Source organism: Egretta garzetta, unplaced genomic scaffold, assembly GCF_000687185.1.
Source record: "Egretta garzetta isolate BGI_Z169 unplaced genomic scaffold, ASM68718v1 scaffold360, whole genome shotgun sequence".
In the NCBI taxonomy this organism is placed as follows: Eukaryota; Metazoa; Chordata; class Aves; order Pelecaniformes; family Ardeidae; genus Egretta; species Egretta garzetta.
The window spans coordinates 1,937,608-1,955,782 of record NW_009258261.1 but is presented as its reverse complement, the minus strand read 5'-3'; the positions used below and the strand labels follow the sequence as shown (position 1 = coordinate 1,955,782).

The 18,175-nt window shown below is 44.8% G+C and overlaps 2 protein-coding genes across 9 annotated transcripts in view; both read left to right on the top strand.

Moving 5' to 3' along the window:
* SHLD1 (shieldin complex subunit 1) overlaps nucleotides 1-14,777 on the top strand; it is a 46,607-nt gene extending 31,830 nt beyond the window's left edge. The window contains exon 5 of the mRNA XM_035894396.1: nucleotides 13,225-14,777. Coding sequence (XP_035750289.1) covers nucleotides 13,225-13,745 — 521 coding nt within the window. The 3' untranslated portion in view covers nucleotides 13,746-14,777. The remainder of the gene's footprint in view (nucleotides 1-13,224) is intronic.
* CHGB (chromogranin B) overlaps nucleotides 13,751-18,175 on the top strand; it is a 35,025-nt gene continuing 30,600 nt past the window's right edge. For 7 of the 8 annotated variants that reach the window (XM_035894261.1, XM_035894147.1, XM_035894195.1 and 4 more), the window contains exon 1: nucleotides 14,053-14,110. The gene's annotated coding sequence lies outside the window, so the exon portion shown is untranslated. Of the gene's footprint in view, nucleotides 13,800-14,052; nucleotides 14,111-18,175 lie in introns of those variants that run through there. The other variant, XM_035894327.1, reaches the window with a different exon arrangement.

The window sequence follows — 18,175 nt, the reverse complement described above, 5'->3', positions numbered from 1 at the left end:
CTCCAGCCCCCTCACCAGTTTCATTGCCCTTCTCTGGACACGCTCCAGCCCCTCAATGTCCTTCTTGTAGTGAGGGGCCCAAAACTGAACACAGTATTCGAGGTGTGGCCTCACCAACATACCGGGGCACGTTCACTTCCCTGCTTCTGCTGGCCACACTATTCCTGATACAAGCCAGGATGCTGTTGGCCACCTTGGCCACCTGGGCACACTGCTGGCTCCTATTCAGACAGCTGTCGACCAGCACCCCCAGATCCCTCTCTGCCAACCAGCATTCCAGCCACTCTTGCCCAAGCCTGTAGCATTGCATGGGGTTGTTGTGACCCAAGTGCAGGACATGGCACTTGGCCTTGCTGAACCTCATACAATTGACTTCAGCCCATCGACCCAGCCTGTCCAGATCCCTCTGTAGAGCCTTCCTACCCTCAAGCAGATCAACACTCCCACCCAGCTTAGCATCATCTGCAAACTTACTGAGGGTGCACTCGATCGCGTCATCCAGGTCATTGATGAAGAGGTCATTGAAGAACTGGCCCCAACACTGAGCCATGGGGGTCATCATTTGTGACTGGTGATAATCCCATATCGAGATAATACTCCATATGGGATGGGAAACATGGGGGTTTATTTTGTTTGCTTTTAAAACATTATTTGGACACTCAATGACCTTCATAGTTTACCCAGAGTTGTGTCCACCATTCAGGTGAAATGTTTGGTTTGGGGCAGAACTAAGAGGTCTGCGTGCACTTAGATCTCCTCATGGCTAAGAAATTTGCTTAGAAGGCAGGACTAATAGGCTATGCAGCCAGCTAAAAGGATGCAAACGAATCCTGAGTGACTAAAACCTTTTACTGTTTAGCCTTAGAGGGCAAAGCTGAATTATAGCAGGGAAATGCCTGTATTGCCAAGCCTTTCTCATGACTGGCTGAGAGGACAAAGTGAGGAGATAGGAATGGAGACAGCTCTAGTTGCTTGCTCAGTGATTTTTCTCCTTTTTAGCTTTTGAAGTCATACTCTTTTGTAAGGACTTTCTCCTTTCTCCCTTCTCCTCTGCTGTTCAGGTTTTTTTAGTCCATTCAGGGGTATATAGAGTCCCACAGCCATGACACTGCCTGAGAAAAGTTTGGCAGGTGAGTGCAGCCCATTAAGGGCCTGAGGATTCACTCCCAATGCACTTCTTACATGATAACCATTTCCGATTTCAGTTTTCGGGTGCCTGGTCTATTAGCAACACAGCAGTTCCTGTAGAAAGCTGACGATTAAATGGCAAAACACTTCTGTTCAAAACCTAATTTTCTATCAAGCTGGTTCTGATGCAAGAGATTTTCAGTGATTCCCAAAACAGTATGTAGATAATTAAGAGAAGCTCTTGTGGTTCTCAAGCCTCCAGATTTGTGAATGGTCTATAAATATGCGTATCACTCTAGTCCAAGAATCTTTCTACTTATTACTTGATTCCAAGTAATATTGGAACAAAACTAGATGGCTCAAATGTTTATTCAGTGTACTTCTAAAGTGGCAAGCCAAAATGCAACAGACCGGTGATGAATAAATACCTCCAAGTTATTAAACTTGTGTATCTTGCTTGCTTTTCATTGTATTCTGTTGGAATTGCATTTTCTGTCTCTTGAAAATTTCCTTGATGAATGATATATCTGACTCTCTGATTTCTTCAATATGAGGATGTTTCATCTATTAGCTTGTGGAAAGCTGATAGGTGGAGATTGGTATCTTGCTTCCATTCTTATTTTTGAGCCTGGTTTTTCATTTTTGCTCAGTATCTGATGCACAACCTTCCTCTGGCAATGCAGAAAAAGAAGTGCCAAGCTGTGTGATTCCACATCCCACATGGCGGGGCTGGGGAGAGGACAGAGCCATAGGTCTGTTCTTTCTGTGCCAAGGCACTCCAGGCTGGCTACGTCTCTGCACAGCCTGTTCAATGCATGCAGCCATGTCAGGCCTGCAGGGAGACTGGGAAAATGCCTCACTCTACCTTCAAATCTTCACCAGAACATCAGTAGATTTCTTTACCTTTGTACCTGCCTGTGCTTTTTTAGATTATTTCTTTGTTGTTTTTTTTCTAATTCTGCTTCTAAAAAAAGTGCAAGCCTTTCTGCCTTGTCTGACATGCAGCATATTTTCAGGAGCATGACACAGACAAGAAGCGTGGTTTTAAAATCATCTTACTGCAAGTAAATTCAGGAAACCACCTCTGCAAGTGTCCTTCTGTTGTTCTTGGTGAAAGATCAATCCTGACTGGAGGTAAAGAGCTTTGATCTGAAGAGAGGCAGACTGCACACATTCAGCTATTTCTATCGTATCTAGAACCAGTCCATCTGTAAGCATTTCTTGTGGTATTCCCACACTTTTGCTTTTGGCCTTAGACAAAAGATCAAGACCATAAAATCTGAGAACCAAAGGTACCTCTCTTGTTTTTCTGTTGTACAACTTGTAGTGATCTGCTGCTAAAGAATTAGTGAAGTTAAAGCTTAGACAGCGTTGTCTTGCAAAGAGCTAAAATCTCTGTGGCTTCTTTTAAATTTGTTGAGAGCATATGTGTATTCAGCACTCTGAAAATCAATCCACTGATCTGGGATCTGAACCAAAATGCTAAGTTGGTAGAAAGTTGAACAAACTCACACAGATGCATTTGACTAAGAGACATACTGGTGTGCAGGTTGGAGGGGGTAAAGAACTGCGAGGAAGTTACATTTAAGTCAGCCTCCACCTTCATCTGACTTGGCTTTCAACCTCTGCAGCTTTTAGAGCATTTTGTCTTCCCCACAGCAGCTGTTTCACAGTAGATGCCCTGTGGTACCCAGGCATCAATTCCACACTGGGATTCAGGCCTCCAAGTGCAGGGCCTACCATGAAGATGGCTAATGGTAGAATTATAGGTCTTAACTCTCTTACTCTCAAAAATATTTACAAGTAGTATAATTTTACCTGCAATTCAAGAAGTATGCTTAAAAAATACCTTGTTTTGCAGTCTAGAAACTGCCTTTCAGCCTATGATTCTCGTGTCACTTGTGTCCACAGCTGTGCATAGCTGGTTGGAAGCAGAGCTGAAATACATGTGAATCTCTGCAATGCAAACTGAATTTATGTTTGTGGGTGCTGACATTGTAATGAATTGGACTTTCAAGTGCCATAATGGCAAGGAAAGGCAGTGTACATTGAACAGTGTTCCCCCCTCTCCTTTTCCAAGTTCACACAATGTGTAAATAAAGCAAATATTTTGCTAAATTTTATGTAATATTTTGGTCTTCTAGTCTGTTCTTCTCATTAAAGAAATACTGCCATGACAGGCTCCTCCTCTTCTGTTTTAGCTGTATGAATAGCATCATATTCTTGTTTTTTCCAGGCAGACTGTCATGCATGTCACTCTGCAAGGAGATGCAGAAGGTAGAAAACTGATGTTGAAACTTGAGCTATTGATCTCCAGTGAGCTGTCTGCTTATTCCTGTCCTTGCCAAAGGCATTAGCTGAAGGTTGTTGGTCCTACTGAGTACTGAAAATGTGTAACTCTGAATGAAAGACAAAGTATGTAATATGTCAAAAAAGGATATTGCTTTGGGGTTTGTTTTCTTTTTAGTAATTGCTAATACAGTGATATTGTCTTACTTAGTAATACTTGCAATCTAGAGTTGCTTCCTGTCACTGGCAGCGGCCATTACTGAGTATTTCAGAGTAAGAGGCAGTTTCCCTCTCTTTATTTCATCTCTGTCCTCCAAAATGGGTGTCTACAGCATATAATGTGCTGCCTGTTGGGCCCCATTCTTGCCTCTAGCAGAGGATTTGTTAAAGCCCTGAAGAATGGAATTTAATAACTCTTCCAGATTTTCTTTTGCTAGACTTGTCTATGATCACTAATTGTCATCCAGATAGATGTTCAAGTCCTCTTTTAATTTCAGCTCACAGCATCATCAGTTCTGCATGACAACAACTGCAGAATGTCTAAAAGTACAGTATCTTTCCTTTGTGTATCTGGCCGGAAACAGGAGGGATTTTTCCCTGCTCATCTTTTACCTTAGAACTCTGAAGAATGTTGTCTTTCATCAGTCCCTCTGTCTCTTTGAGAGGTCTCCTTGGATGACTCAGGTTCCCAAGGGACTTTCTCAGCTCTTAGCTGAAGAGGTGGGCATAGCAAATCCTTTTCCAAATTCTAGAGTTAACTAGCTAGTAACCGAACCCAGGGGTTGAATAAAGATTCCTTCCCTCTCAGTTAATCAGGGTTCTTTGGGAAATTCTTCTTATGTCAGAAAGCCAGCTTGGTAAAAGAGAATAGACAAGGCTGGAATTTATAATTTTTAGGTAGGAAAAAGGGAAACAACTACCATTTGCTTTAGCTGTGCAATGTGAATAAAGTGAGAAAGCTCCTTCAGGCACCATAAAACAGAAACCCCAGCTTTCTTTCGTAAATTTTTTTACAAATCTTAAGCAGTGAAAATCAGGCGGGCAGAATTGTTTCTCGGTTTCAAGCACCAGATTTTTGCTTTTATTCTGAAATAGAATTAATGAGCTTAAAGACAAATATGATCTGGGGCTAAATTAGAGCCTTCCATGTATAAAAAAACAACACTACAAGTTACTAATTAAAAGAAAAATCAATCTTTTTAATAAAAGGCATCTGACTGCTCACAGGAGGAAAGGGGTCAAGCTTGACTCAAATGGTGTGAATCCTCCCCATGGGCAGAGCAATGCCGTGGTCCTGGTGAGTAAGGGACTTGTCATGGGAGGATGGTTCTTGCTTTCACCTGCAGAGAAGGCAGAGACTTGGACTGGGAATGCTCATGTTGGATCCTGTCTGTCAAAGATTGAAAGCCCATTGGGATGTTTTGCTGTGGCTAGGGAGAGGCTGGTCTAGCACAGCACTGCTGTGCCTGTGCACATGAACATGAGTGGTGCTATTCTTACAGTCGCTGCCCTGTGCTCTCCTAATGCCTAATTGGAAGCTGAGCAATTAGCTTAAGAAGCCTTGTCAGAGTTTCTTTTTGGAAATTGGTGCCTTTATTGTTACATAGACAAGGTGAGTCTGGCTGTCAGTTCCCAAGACTGTGTATGTAACAGGAAAGCAACAGACAGCTGCAGTTTAATAAAGCCCCTTGATGCCCTCAGCTGCTGGATAATAACTTTAATTGACAGTTAATGTTTTCAGCTACATAAACAGGGGTTTTTATTATTTATGTTCAGAGAAAGGTTACTCTTGATAGTAAAATCTTTAACCTTAGATCTTAAGCTTTTTTAAAATTACAATTTGAGACAAACAGGATGCTTTAGGGGTTTTTGCTGGCTACAGAATCACGTAAATTAAACTGCTCTAAATATACCTATTTGAAGAGTTCTTAACTTTGATTACAATTTGAGACAAACAGGATGCTTTAGGGGGTTTTGCTGGCTACAGAATCACGTAAATTAAACCGCTCTAAATATACCTAGTTGAAGAGTTCTTAACTTTACTATTTCTATTTTTAGAATGGTGATGAGCTCCGAGACAGAAAGTTGCCTTGCAAAGATAAAATCTCAGGCACCCCAGTTATGTTGTTGCCCATCTCTTCATAGATACATGGGATCTTTGCAATGAGAGATGTTCCTGTATGCTGTTGCACTTGCAGCAGCTGTTCAGAGACAGTTCCATGCAATGCCCATTGCTCTGGGGCCTGGCTGAGGATATATCATCAGCAGGCTCTTGGGGCACAGCCGTAAGTGATGGTATTTATGATGCTTCTGATGCTTCTGCCCATACCTATTGCCCTCGACCATGGGGCTTGGTTGCTTAGGAACAGGTTTGTGAGATGACAGTGGTGCCTACCTCTTGGTTTTCAGCAAATAAGGAGTGTTAATTTGTAGGAGTTCATATCGTAGCTGACTTGCTCTCTGGTTTATTAAATCCAGTGTGTTTAACTAGTGTGTTCCCCAAAAGATTTAATTTAGCTGAGTTTTCCAGCTGTTTTGAAAGTATGGCGCAGCAGGCATCAGCTGTGAGCTCTCGGAGAAGGGCAGATCTCAATACCAAGTGTGACATTTGGAAGAGTGTCTAGGGGGATGCACTATGCCTGCTTATTGCATTTCAAAAGCACTTCACCATTTGCCAGTCTTTTTATTTTTCTTGAATTTCAAATTCCTAAGGGAGTTAGACAGAAAGGGGAGGGTTTATGCTTCCCCAGAATAACTGCTTGCATATTATCCCATGCAAATTAAAGCCCCCCTCCAAGTTTTCACACCACAAATTTGCAGCAGGTAATAAAAAAAAAGCCAGGGAGCCTGACTCAATAATGGGCTATACCCAGTGCTATTCCTCCATCACTGCCTCCCTTTTCTACTCCATAGTCCAAATTCCTCCATCCTGTTCCTTCCCTTCTTGCTGCCTTTCACCCACCCTCCCACACTCACCTCCTCCAGGTCTCCTGACAGAGCAGCCAGCATTTGCACAGCTCCCAGCCAGCTCCTCAGCAATCAGACACAGCAACATGTGCCTCTCCCATGGGCTGGTGGATGAAGAATATAGCTAGTTATGTCATGTGTAAAGCAGAGTCTCACAGATCCTGTCTTGTGAGCTATAGCCTACTGCGTATTATGGCATGAGAAGGCTGGTTTGTGTGTCATCAGGAAGACAGCAAAGTAGCAAGGCTTATATTCTTATTTTCACTTCCACTTCACAATTTAAATACCCACAAGGAAAAAAATTTCCCTGTTTACAACAGTCTTTTTGAATGATAACGTAATTGAAAATTCCATTTTGCCTTTGCTTTCATTTTGCCTTTGCTTTAAATGCTGGAGAGTTTCCCAAACAACGATGCAAGAAGAAAACAGCTGTTTTCTGCAAGGCAGAGATGTGTGCAGAGAAATTGTAAACTCTACCATAATTCCTCAATACCATACAAGAAAGGCTTTAGGATCTGTCGTTTACTCAAACTGATAGGTGTTTGTACAGTGCCTCACAGAATGATACTTGGTTTTTTGGTAATTGTTCTTTTGGTGCTGTTCCAATTTAAATGTTGGTAATGGAAATCATACAATGCAAATATATTCCAGTTTATGTAAAGGGATATAATCTGCAGTTCACACATGGGTTTTTAACTGTTGTAATCAATGGAAATTTTATTAATGCAGGTAAGGGCAATAGGATTTGGTCCCAAAATGTCTGGCTTTGCAATGCCTGAGCACTCTGGTATGCAATTACTGGCAGGCTAAGGTACTGTGTGAAATTGGGGTATAATGAGCTCCTGCTAAATTCTCCTGAAATTTCTTCTTTGGAATTGCATTACCATGATGATGCACGCACTCCCACTGGAAATCAGCCAGGTGGAAAGGAAAAAAAAGATGGTTTTCTCTGCATTAGCTGTCTCAAGTGCTCAACACATGTAATTGTAAGGTGCACGAACATGTAGGGAGTTCTGCTGCGACGTGGGACCTGTTCTTGCCTCCTGTGCAGATAGATGCATCCCCCAAATGATGTGGTTTGGCACAGATTTGCTGTCAGTTGGGAGCTCTGCTCAAGCCCAAGTAGTATCGCCTCTGCTCGAGTTTTCCCATGCCATATGGACGTGTCTGATGGAGAGGTAAGAAGAGATTTTCTAGGAGTGGTGAGACAGCTGTAGCAACCCTCAGGGATGGCATCTGTGTACACTTGCCTTATCACTTAATAGCAACCACAAAGTTAGGGACCCTTCCTTATTTGTGGATGATTGCTTTCTCCCCAGGTACATCCTGGCAGGTTGATGGAAAAAAAAGAAATAATGCAATCTGTATTTTATGGCCCTTTTTTAATGGGTACCATCAAACAAAACAACTGGTAACTTTTGTCACAGAATCACAGAATGGCAAGGGTTGGAAAGGACCTCGGGAGATCATCTAGTCCAACCCTCCTGCTAAAGCAGGTTCACCTACAGCAGGTTGCACCAGACATCATCCAGGCAGGTTTTGAATATCTCCAGAGAAGGAGACTCCACAGCTCCCCTGGGCAGCCTGTTCCAGTGCTCTGTCACCCTCAAAGTAAAGAAGTTCTTCTTCATATTCAACTGAAGCCTCTTATGTTTCAGTTTGTGCCCATTGCCCCTTGTCCTGTCACTGGGCACCACTGAGAAGAGTCTGGCTCCATCCTTGTGACATCCAGGTACTTAAGGTACTTGTATGTGTTGATGAGATCCCCTCTCAGTCTTCTCTTCTTCAGGCTGAACAAGCCCAACTCTCTCAGCCTTTCCTCACAGGGGAGATGCTCCAGTCCCCTAGAGTTGTCCTTGTACAACTCATCATTGCCCATGGATGTCGAGAATGTGTTGACTTTAACTGTAACAAGTCACAGTGGGGGAAAAGACTCATGTGGGTAGAAAGAGCATGCTGAGGTACAGGTGGCAGTGTTCAGAGCAGGTGGGGTGTCCACGGCAAGAAATGGCTGATTTTGTGACCAACAGAGGAGTCTTCTGTCTTGCTCTCTGAGGAAAAGTTTGGGAGCACCAATTAACTGTGATGTGCCAAGAGGCAGGATCTGTCATCTCTTGCAGATCTTGAACTTGGCATAAAATGGTGGTCATGCCTTGGGCAAGGCAGTATTTTAAGCTCTGACATGGCAGTCCATAGCTGGCATTTGTCTCACCAGTGAGAACACGTCTCCTGCTTCTGTTCTTCAGCTGTTCTGAAAAAATGCTGTGTTCAGTTATGCTCAGTCCCATCTACTCCCAGGGAAATTAGGTAAAGTATTGGTGAGTTTTGGGATAGTCTCACCCAAGGAAAGAGTTTCTCTCGCATCTAGCTTTCTCCTTTCCTTTATTTTGCCTTTCCACTGTTGCATTGCTCAGTTCTCTGGTAATCTTCGTTTAGGGACATTTGTTCAGACAAGCTGATCCTAATGGTCTCTTCAGGCCTTCACAAACAGTAGGATGTAGCAGGAAGCAGACGTGTTTCCTCAGTATACATCTCAGAGTTGAGTACCAAAATAATCTCTATCACTCTGAGATACTCTGGATAACAGTCCTATCATTGACTTTACAGCGTAGGGAAATGTTCTAGCATCATCTAACCAACATCTAGTTGAACTTCAATCACTACTGTGAACATAAGGGCAATTTGTATGTCTCCACATTAATTTAGTTCTGTTCAAAAAAATTATTTCCTTTTCTCAGTCTCATAGTTTTCTTGGTCCTTGTTTAGGGTGGCACAATAGAGGCACCCAGAGAAATTCAGCCCTTGCTCCAAGTTATCTACCATATGTGATCAATCAAATAGCTGAAAGGGGTCAAGGGCTTGAACCATTTAGAGATGGGGCATGCTGCCCTTGTTGAACGTGGCTGCTCCAATAGTGTCTAACATCTGAGAGCACCAGAGCAGCTCTGGGGTGGGTATGGGATTGGCATTCATTTTGGTGGGTTGGACTCGAGCTCCATCTGTGCCAGGGATGAGTCATTCCTAAGCCCTAGGGCAAATGATTCCTGCCCTAAACCAAGCAATGTAATTTGTCATCAGAACTGCTGATGACAAACACTGTGGTTTAGCTGTCCCCATACTCGGATCTAAAGTATAAATCTCTCAGACCCTGATAATAGGATGGGCCTTTGTGGACTGGGCAGGAGGGCAACCACATGTCCTACAAGCGGGGTCCCTGGAAGGCAGTCAGATGGTGTGGGAGAAGGCAGGAGGCTTGGACCAATCCAGCTACAGATGTTGTAACTAGAGAATTAGCAGCTGATGGCATTTAGCTAAGCCCCTGCAAGGGACAGAGACAGATCACAGCCCCACCAGCTCTAATGAAGCACTAGCAGCTGCAGGGGTTGCTGCCCACCTGAACTGGGGGGGATTTCTTTCCCCAGAAAGCCAGCAGTGTAGGAGCTCTGCTGTTTGAGGGATGTCTTATTGTACCTCTGACTGTGTGTGCTTGAACACAGTTATACAGAAACTCAAACTGCTATGTGAGCTGCTTTTGTAGAAGTGCAAATAATAATATAGCTGAGTTGTTGCATCACTGAAAGTGGCCCAAGTCCAAAGCAGGATTGGTTGTGTGCTTCAGGCGGTAGGGTTATGTGCTTGTACCAGATGGAGACTTTAAATTTTCATCAGGAGGTTTATAAACACAAAGAATATCCTTTTATCAGCCCCCAGGTCTTTTACTAATAAGCTGCAAATGCTGAACTTCAGTTAGCGCGGAGTGGAGGCGCAGATGAAATAATATACATTCTTACTGATGATTATCCATCATGTGAGAATGAAATCAAGACATGAGTAATGACCTGTTTCAGTTTCTGAGGGTTTTTTTTTTTCCCTTTAACCCATGCTTGGTAGTATGAGTGAAAATTGGGCAAGAGATTCTCTGGTGACGAAACTCCGTTTCAGGCGAATGGAGTGTGAGTTTTCAGCCCTGCTCATCTTTGTATTGACTTCTGTAGGCACTGGGTCAAGCCAACACAAGGTTGTGTGACAGCTGTGTTGTAAAATTTTGCCGTGGAAGGATAGTGAGTTTACAAAACTACATTTTTCCTGCTGCTGAGAGCTGGCCAGAGAGGTCTAAGCTTTGAAGCAATGCTGCTGTGTGTTATCAGGGAATCCTAGCTTTCTTAAGGGGTGCAGGTGCATGGGGAGGGAAAGGGATTGATTAGTTTAATGCTGCCTTTGCCTTTAGCAGCACATTTGCTGGCTCAGGTGGTGTGCTTGTGTGCTGTATGTGTGTCCCATCTGAGAAGCTCTTTCTGGACCTGCAGGCATCCAGCTACTGGGCTTGTGCCCTGTGGCTTATAAATCATTCAGGAGATTTGTGCATTACAACGGCGGTATCAGCTCTTTAGAGGGTGTCAAGGAAGGACCTCTACCTTGACTGATATCTTTTAGGGAGGAAAAGGGTTGAGTGTATTTGCAAAGATCAGTCTTGGCACATAGTTTGAGGAGGTGTTGGGAAATTGTCAGGAAAGCTGAGGAAAGGTGCAACTTTGTGGGATATAGATTGGTTCTGGGAATTCTGTGTCTAATTTCATGTCTTGCCTTAAGAAGGCTTTGCTGGAAAAGTAATCCACTAAAGGGGTAGGGCCTACTGTTGAAAAATAGAGAGGCATAAATTTGAATCAGTAACTGAAAGAAAACTGTTCTCCCAATAATATAATTGAGTACTTTCTGACTAATCAAGCCACAAAATATACCCCTGAAATACGTACCGGTCACTTCTTTGGAGGATTGTGTTTCAATGGAGGATGACTGCTTTATAGGTCATACTGGCTTAGAATAGAATAGAACAGAACAGAATAGAATAAATAGAATAGAATCATTTAAGTTGGAAAAGATCTTTAAGATCATCAAGTCTGACTGTAAACCAAACACTGCCAAGTCCACCACTAAACCACGTCCGTAAGTGCCATATCTACACATCTTTTAAACACCTACAGGGATGGTGACTCAACCACTTCCCTGGGCAGCCCGTTCCAATGCATGATAACCATTTCAGTGAAGAAATTTTTCCTGATATCCAAGCTAAGATCACAGAAGAAAGACAGAACAGCATTGCAAAGGTCTCCCCTGACACCATGAAACCAACACAGTTTTGCTCTTCCCGGCTTATAGGGTTGAGATTTGTAGCTGGAGGCAGCTGCTGCTCTTTTACAAATATGGCTGTGAGCTGTGCGTAAGAAGCAGCAAGACGACAGCATGGCAGAGGGGGTTGCGATTGCCACAGGAGGCTGAGTGCAAGTGCCACTTGATTGAATTACCAGAGATGCATGAGGCTTCAGTTCTAACTTAGCATAGGTACCAAGGCTGAGAGATTATTGAGGCAAAATGGACCTGTTCTCTTTGATTAGCTCTGATTTGCTACTCTGGTGGCATATATTGATGTTAAAAGAAAGCCACTAAGCTTTTCTTTGTACTGCATTGGAAATGACACATTGCAAGAGGAGGAAAAGTTCTATTTAAAATTGCAGAATCGGAGATGAAGTGAAATTGAAAACAAAGATCAAAGATAGAAAGTAGGGGGAGGAAGAAAGAGGCAATGTACAGTATGGCTGCACAGACATCTTAATTTCATTTTAATGAATATCTGACCGCTCAGGAAGAGGAGGGTAGCTCTTTGTGTACCGGGAGGGAAAGAACAGCCTTCTGCCACCGCACTGAGATTTCCCTTGAACATGGTCTCTCACCAAAATGAAGGACTGCACTCTGCTTTATATTTCACAGAATTAGAAAAGACCAAGCTATTTTCTGACTCCCTGCGTCCTGCTTATGTAACTTGCAGATGACGGCTATACAACCTCTGGCTGAGCCCTGGAAAATTTTCTTGTTGGTGACTCAGGTGCTTTGCAAACAGGCTGGCATGGTGGGCTTGGAGATGAGACTGCAGTTAGAGGCATTCCCTGGGTACCAGAACCCAATTCAAAGTCCCTTTGTGGAGGCTTTTCATACTAGAAGCTGTGTGTGGCTTGCTGATTGTCCTGGTCACGTCATTGCCAAGAGTCTCTGTGCTGATGCTGTATTAATTATGTGCAAGTACGAATTATTCCCCTTGATTGCATTGGAGCAGAAGATAACCATAGCCCTGACTGTTCTCCAGAGATGTGGGTCAGCAAGGAAGGAGAAGAAGAGCTAGGCAAGAGTGAGCCCTTGGCCTTTACATGAGTGCTATCTATAAAAATTCCTGCAGGATGTGAGAAGAGTGTTTAGTGCAGCTGGGCTGTGAAAAAGGGACTTCATGGGGAAGCACAATGTCCCCTTTTGCAATCCTCATTTCCAAACTCTATGCAGTCACCACAGCAGTGTTGGTTTCAAGGCTTTAGATCTGGCTGAAAGCTGAAGGACAGGACTGCACATTGTGCTGTAGTAGTAAAATTGAGAACTATGAAAAGGGAAGAATTAGACCCAGGGATGAAGGGGGAAAAAAGAAACAGAGGCAGAACTGATTCAGCTGCAAACTAGACTTTCCTGTGGGTCAGCTGTTGTTTCTACCAGCAGCAGATCCCAATTTCCACCTCTTTGGAAGTATGACTGAGAGGAGCTAGGAGGTGCATACTACCAAGTAGATTCAATCACTGCAGTAGGGGTGAGGCTGGGACAACTATGAGATCCCCAAGTACAGCCCATCTTGCATGAATCTATGCAGCAAGCCCCTCTGGCAGTCCAGCCGAGTTTAAAGCAGTACTTAGCTCACTCCTGCACAGAGCCTGTTTGCCAGACTGCAGTGAGGGGGGACAAAAAAAGATTTTGCCACAGGGATGACCTGATGACTAATGAGTTTCATTGATCTTGTGCTTGCAGGAGAGAACAGTCTATCCTCTGGAGTTCCTGAGAGCTTTTCTGCTGGAGGCTCTGAGAAAGCAAACGTGAGATGTTATCCAAAAGCAGGGCTGTGTGAGCCCACTGAACCTAACGATGCTTCTCTCTCATGGGCGTATGAACATGATGGTGCAGAAGATACCAGTGTCAGGAAATCTCTTGATGAGTTCTACAAAATGTATTGCAAGAAACGTCCAGACAGAACAGATCCCACCTACGAGGCTGCATCACAATGTCTGTTGCAGAAGATTTCAGAGCTAGCAAACCGGGATGGAACAAAATATGCATTGCGTTGCCTGCAGATGGCCCAGGTGGTCTTGAACAGAGATGGGTGTAAGATCTTTCCAAACCACCCCACTACTGCTTGCTTTTCAAAGCCAGCTGAGGGAGAAGTTGTCTTGGAAGACAGAAAGAGAACACCTGGACTCTCAGATGATGTTCTGCAATCTCTCTTGAAACAAACACAGACAGAACATAGCCCTGTCGTGCCATGTGAGAAGTGAGCAAGATGCTGGTTTGTTTCTGTCATTGGAGCTTGGCTTTCACTCTGAAAAGAGGTGACTTTCTTGGAATGACACTGTTCCTCTTAGCACTGCCTTCAACACCAGGCTTTTAAACTGACGTGCATCCCCAGCTGAACAGTGGCCCAGCCCAAACTGAGCCCCTGCGTAGGCACAGATATCCAAGTGCTGTTGACTATATCAGTCTGATTGAATGAGCTTGGCACGGTACACCCCAGACCTAGGGAGGAAACTTAAGATTTTGTTCTCTATTGGACTGATACTGTAACACCTATGTCTCCATGGGGGTGCCTGATAGCTGTGTGTGTTACCTACAGACATATGGTCCCGTAGATCATGATTGCAATGTGAGTGAGCTTTTTCGACAGAAAAACTGTGTGTGTGTGCATGAGAGAGAAAGGAAACACAGCTTTGGAGCAGGATATGTTTTTTAGCAGAAGGATTAAAAAAAGAGAAAGAAAATATTTATCATCTTAGTGATGTTTCTAATGCTTCAAATCCACCAGCTGAGCAGAATGGGGTTTTTTTCCTATCTATATGATCTGCTTTAAGACCAACCTGAAATACATTAATGAGTAAGGGCTCTGCAGAGGTGTCCATAGGGAAACTGCAGAGTTGGTGCCAGCTGCCCTGATAGCTGCCTGCTGTAAGATGCAGAGCTCACACCTCAGCCTGCTCAAGACTGTGGGTCGCTTGGTTTATGCTGTAGGGGCAATGCTGATTTCTCCAGCTCTCTCCCTACCCATTAGCCCCTGCTCATTTCTGCTACCATGGGGTCTGAGCCCAGAGCTTTGGCAGAGAGGAAACCAATGCTCATTGCTTGAGTACACTCTATTATCTTCGTTGGCACTGCACAAGACCTTGTCATTACTTTCCTGTTTTGTTGACAGATGAAGGAAAATGTTCTATGAGAAGTTTGAACCATGGAGGTGATTGCTCTCCAGTAGAGATCATCTGGCATTGGTTGGTTACAGCAAAGGTTTGCTTCTTCCAGCAAACTCTACTGTTGTTTATACCCAGAACTTTCTTGCTCTGGTTTTGGTTGGCAAGATCACCATTGGATGAAATGGGAACAGGCCCAATGCGCTGGCTGACCAGCTTCAGCTGTTGTGACTATCGCTTGCCCTATGACATTAAGAGGTGACCTGAAGGACTAATTCCCAGCAGTTGGTTTTGGTCACTGCCACCTGGGGAATTTAAAGTCCTCTGGGTCTGATGAATCACTATGCATTTGGCAGGCCTAATTCTCCTTTTTTTTTTGCTGAAGCAAACAGCTCCTGAGCAGGCTCGCCTGCACCAGAGAGCAGGAGTGGCAGCTAACAGGGGCTTTTCCAGAGCTTTCCAGAGGCAGGGAAAAGCCAGGGCACCACTGGGGGAGGGCAGCCCATCAGAGGGCTGCTGAGGAGGCGTGGGCGCAGCCTGCCCTGACAGCGGCACATTTAAACGAGGCAAAAGCATCGGTAAGGGCAGAACCCCTATTCCCATAAAAGTGAGCCTTAGGCAGCACCAGTGAACAGGGCATGGCAGGTCAGCCAGGATGTGGCTCGTCCGTTTCCGCAGGCAGGGCTTGCAGGGAATGTGCTGGAGCTTTGTCAGAAGTACCAGAGAACCATGGTTTCTACCTGATAGAAAACCAAGGCCTCTCCTTGCTCTGCACCAGCTATGACTGATGCAGCCTCCCAGGCAGAGCTCCAGGGGGTGTGTGCTGCCACCCAAATGTCAGGCTGTAGGTCATGCCCCCCTCTTGCACTTGTATCGGACACCAGTGGTGAGTTCACCTGTGAGAGGTGTGCCTGGGTGGAGGAACCCCTCCGCTTAGTGACAGAGCTCCAGGAGGAGGTGAGTAGGCTGAGGACTGTCAGGGAGTGTGAGAGGGAGACTGACTACTGGAACAACACCCTTTGCTGCATCTCTCAGACCCAACAGCCAAGCATGTGTCGTGCAACGGAGGGCTCCCTGTCCTCTCTCCACCCAGCTGAACAGAGGAATTTAGGAGACAAGGGGAAATGGCAGCAAGTTCCTGCCCAGCACAGCAGGTGTGTCTCCTCTGTGACAACCTCAACCTCCCAGGTACCCTTGCATAACAGATATGAAACTGCAAGTGGAACCAAATTTTAATGAGGGTGATGGTTCTCACAGCTTAGAAACATTCCCGAGGTTAAGACAACCCAAGCCCTGCATCAAAACGGCTCCCATAAAGAAGAAAAGACGTATCATTGTCATAGGGGACTCCCTTCTGAAGGGAACAGAAGGCCCAATATGCAACCAAACCCATTTCATAGGAAAGTCTGCTGCCTATCTGGGGCCCAGGTTAAAGATGTGAAAAGAAAACTTCCAACTCTGGCAAGGCCCACAGATTATTATCCACTATTGATTTTCCAAGTAGGCAGTGATGAAATATCGACAAGAAGCCTGAGGGAAATTAAGGACTTCAGGGCCTTGGGGCAAATGGTGAAGGGATCAGGTGCACAAGTTGTGTTATCCTCTGTCATTCCCATTACAGGGAACAGTGAGGGATGGAACAGGAAGAGCCAGGAAATAAACACCAGGCTCTGAGCCTGGTGTGAGGAGCAGAATTTTGGATTTTTTGACCATGGGTTGGCCTACACAACACCAGGCCTGCTGGCAAATGATGGGGTATACCTGTCTCCAAGGGGCAAAAGGATGCTCACCAAGAAGCCAGCAGGGGTCATTGAAAGCTTTAAACTAGATTTGAAGGGGGCGGGGGATGAAACCAGGCTTGATAGAAATAAGCCTGAGGATGGCACGCCAACCTGTGAGGGACAGTGTGCTAGCAAGGTCCTTTGGTCTGCCACCTCAGAGGAAGTGGCAGATAGTAATCCAAGTGGCAGCAAAGATACAAAGGTTATTGATGGGTTAGAAACAACTGTGATTAGTCACCAAGGAATTAAGACTTCTCCCCTCAGAAGAGTGGCGGGATCAATAGCCCAGCTGAAGTGCATCTATACCAATGCACGCAGCATGGACAACAAACAGGAGGAACTAGAAGCCATCATGCAGCAGGGAAACTACGATATAGTTGCTATCACATAAATGTGGTGGGATGACTCACACAACTGGAGTGCCACCATGGATGGCTATAGACTCTCCAGGCGGGATAGGAAAGGAAGGAGAGGCAGTGGGGTAGCCCTGTATATTAGAGAGTGTTTCAATTGCCTTGAGGTCAATGATGGTGATGATAGGATTGAGTGCTTATGGGTGAAAAACAGGGGAAAGGGCAACAAGGCAGATACTGTGGTGGGAGTCTGTTACAGACAGCCCAACCAGGATGAAGGGACAGATGAAATATTCCACAAGCAACTGGGACAAGTCTCACAATTGCCAGCCCTTATTCTCGTCAGGGACTTCAATTTACCAGATGTCTGCTGGAAATACAATACAGCAGAGAGGGAACAGTCTACAAGGTTTCTGGGGTGTGTGGAAAACAACTTCCTGACACAACTGGTGAGTGAACCAACTAGGGAAGGCATCTGCTGGACCTGTTGTTTGTGAACAGAGAAGGCCTTGTGGCTGATGTGATGGTTGGAGGACGTCTGGGGCACAGCGATCATGAAATAATACAATTCTTGATTCATGGACAAGTTAGGAGAGGGGTTATCAGAACTGCCACCTTGGACTTCCGGAGGGCAGACTTTGAACTGTTCAGAAGGCTGGTTGACAAAGTCCCTTGGGAGGCAGTCCTGAAGAGCAAAGGAGCCCAGGAAGGCTGGATACTCTGCAAGAAGGAAATCCTGGAGGCGCAAGAGCAGGCCATCTCCATGTGCTGAAAGATGAGCTGTCAGGAAAGAAAACTGGCCTGACTGAACAGAGAGCTTTGGCTGGATCTCAAAAAGAAGAGGAAAGTCTATGAGCTTTGGAAGAAGGGGCAGGCATCTCAGGAGGACTACAAGGATGAAGCAAGGTCATGCAGAGAGAAAATCAGAAAAATATAGAAATATAAAAAATAGAAGATCTAGCCCAGCTAGAACTTAAACTGGCCAGTTCTGTGAAAGATAATAAAAAATGTTTCTATAAACAACAAAAGGAGAGCCAAGGAGAATCTCCATTCTTTACTTGATGCAGGGGGAACCATAGTGACAAAGGATGAGGATAAGACTGAGGTAATTAATACCTCCTTTGCCTCAGTCTTTAATAGTAAGGTCAGCTGTTCTCCAGGTACCCAGCCCTCTGACCCAGAAGACAGGGATGGTGAGAAGAACAAAGCTCCCATGATCCAAGATGAAAGGGTTAGTGACCTGCTTGGCCAATTAGACATGCACAAATCTATGGGCCTGGACGGGGTCCACCCGAGGGTACTGAGGGAACTGGCAGAGGTGCTCACCAAGCCCCTTTCCATCATCTATCAGGAGTCCTGCATGACTGGGGGAGTTCCACTTGACTGGAGGTTGGCA